This window comes from Lupinus angustifolius, unplaced genomic scaffold, assembly GCF_001865875.1.
Source record: "Lupinus angustifolius cultivar Tanjil unplaced genomic scaffold, LupAngTanjil_v1.0 Scaffold_74_29, whole genome shotgun sequence".
NCBI lineage: Eukaryota > Viridiplantae > Streptophyta > Magnoliopsida > Fabales > Fabaceae > Lupinus > Lupinus angustifolius.
Window position 1 is genome coordinate 732 of NW_017723565.1, and position 2,605 is coordinate 3,336.

Here is a 2,605-nt window from a genome sequence, read left to right on the forward strand (position 1 = left end):
TTAAGATTATATATCATATATTTTATTATTATTTCATAATAAATTATACATATTTGACTATAATCATAAATTTATCATATAAATATCATATTATACATGTAACAATTATTTTTACATATTGATTATTACAAATTATATAAATATATAATTAAAATTAAAAACTCGTAGGGTACCCGCGCACAGGTACCCGCAAATATTGTGGGTTTGGGCACAGGAAAGCACCACCTGTGCCTGCTCGCGTCAGTTGCCATCCCTAGTGTTGTTCATGTCCAATGAGAGCAACTCCTACATCTTAGCATATCTTTTATCTCAAAAAGTTCAAGATGTATATCATTCTATGTACTTCTTCATTTTCATTGGTCAGAAAATGTAAAATTAACATATATTAAATTCAAGTTTTGATTTTCTGACCAATGAGAATAAATGAATACTTGAAGTAAGAAAAACTATGAGGCAAATATGGTTTCCTACATCACCCAGTTCTAAGGATTTAAATTTAAACCACTATAATTATGAAACATTTTTTGTAGTAGTACTACTTGCTAAAGTTTACTTAAGGAAATGTTTATGGGGAAAGTAATGTAATTAATGTATTAAAAATGAAGGTTTGACTACTAGAGGGGGGACCATGTTTAACTTTCTCATGAACATAGGGACCTATTATTTCAAATCTAACTATACATGTAACTTCAAATTTTTATTTTAAAAGTAAATATAGTCTCAGAAGAACTTAAAAGTTAAAACTGAATCAGGAAAGATTACTCTAAAAGAAAAATCTATCAAAGAAATGATAAAATACAGATAATTTTCTATCAGCATTACTTGTAAAACTGCACATAAAACATGGCAAACATTGCTTAAGAAATGATACTAAACAATAGAAATTTATTTATAATTTCATTTACTAAATGAGAAGAAATAAAAAAGATTGCAATTATTAATGAGGAGGGATCCACTTACTCTAAGAGTAAGTTTAAACTTACTCCTCATCCTAGCCATCGATCAATTCCACTCATTATTAATTGGGCTAAATCTCTCAAATTGTTATATTGAGATCAATCCTAGGCTTCTTCATCAATGGAAGAGTAACCACAGAGTTACACTTAGGACATTCAGGATTATTGTTCTTCGTTATCAAAACATAAGATAAGCATCCAGGGCATCCTACAGCCATTGGTGAAGATAACACCTTTTCATCACTTTCTTCCTCTAGGGTTTCTCTGATAGAAAAGGATGAAGATGAATATGAGGCAGATGGTGATGAGAATAATGTTGATTTCATCAAAGATCTTTTCTTCCTTATTGGTTCCTTCTTTGCTCTTTCAAGTGCTGATTTCACCTTATCAAGGGTACACACACTTTGGAAATTACTTGATGGCAATGAAGATGAGAACAGCTTCAAATCTAGGGTTGTTTCATCAAACAAATTCAAGGGCACTTTAGAAGAAGATGGAGGGAAGTTTAGGTCATCAAGTTTTGGACCTGCTTCATTCATGTTCAGTTTGTTCTCTGACATAGAAGGTGAGGAGCTTGATGAGTTGCACCTCTGAATAGACATTTTCCCTGACTGAAACCATTGACAAAGATCACCAACAATAAAAACTCACTAGAACTCATAATTATAAAAATACAAAAAAATGCAAAGAAATAACTGAGTTTGACATTGATCCTAAACATTATAACAGTTTCTATAAAAAAGAATTAAACACACAATTTATATTCATATCAGAAATTCATTTATATTCAAATTAAATTATACTAATTATATAAGTTGAATATAAGTAGTGTAACTTAATTATATTTTATAATTATATTATCATTTTTTCTTCTTTTTATTGTCTAAAATAATATATATGATTATAAAAAATATGTTTATAAATATATAAGTTGTTTTTAATTTATTTTGATTTCTGAATTTAGGGATGATAGAAACTTGTGACACTAGAATACTTTTTTTTTCTAATTGAAAGAATTATTATAGTATTTGAAAGTGGACATTTTTCTGGGAAGAAAAAATACAACTTCCCGGGAAACAAACAGAAACCAAGAATGATTATACCTTAAGGTCAAGGCGCTTCTCCCAGCCAAGTGGTACCTGCAAGTCGAGGTTCAAATCCTGGGTTTCAATGGAATTGGACCCACCAAGAAGATCACGGGTGATTAGAGCCGTTGATGAAACACTATTTGATTCATTTCCCACCATCCGATGCTTGTTGTCGATATCTTCCTTATAGCCACCATCCATGACTCTAAGCAGAGAACTCACTTCAGCAGCCATCGAAAAAGTTGTTCTTTATGCTTTTGAGATAAAGATGGGAGTGACAGGTTATGAGTTTGTAATATATTTATATATGCTCATTAAGATATCCTATCTCTGTATTTATTTATCTTAACTTTGAACAATTTTTTTCTTATTTATATATTCAAAGGTATAATAATGTTATTTTTCATTTACAATATTATTTAATATATTATATTATTGATTTACATGAGTAGTGAAAAAACCTAATGAGTGTACAAAATTAAAGAGGATAGAGTCTCACAAACTGAGTAGTCTATTTCCGCTATTTGAAGTAATACTATTCATGTCATCACAAGGCAATCA

General features: G+C 29.9%; 1 protein-coding gene across 1 annotated transcript; it reads right to left on the reverse strand.

Annotated features, from left to right (window-relative positions):
• Positions 1-1,036: 1,036 nt before the first annotated feature.
• LOC109339384 lies at positions 1,037-2,291 on the reverse strand. The gene is made up of 2 exons (XM_019576814.1): positions 2,060-2,291; positions 1,037-1,567 (listed from the first exon to the last, which is right to left on the reverse strand). Exons 1-2 carry the CDS (start codon positions 2,276-2,278, stop codon positions 1,037-1,039), a joined length of 750 nt encoding a protein of 249 aa, XP_019432359.1. The 5' UTR covers positions 2,279-2,291.
• Positions 2,292-2,605: the final 314 nt, after the last annotated feature.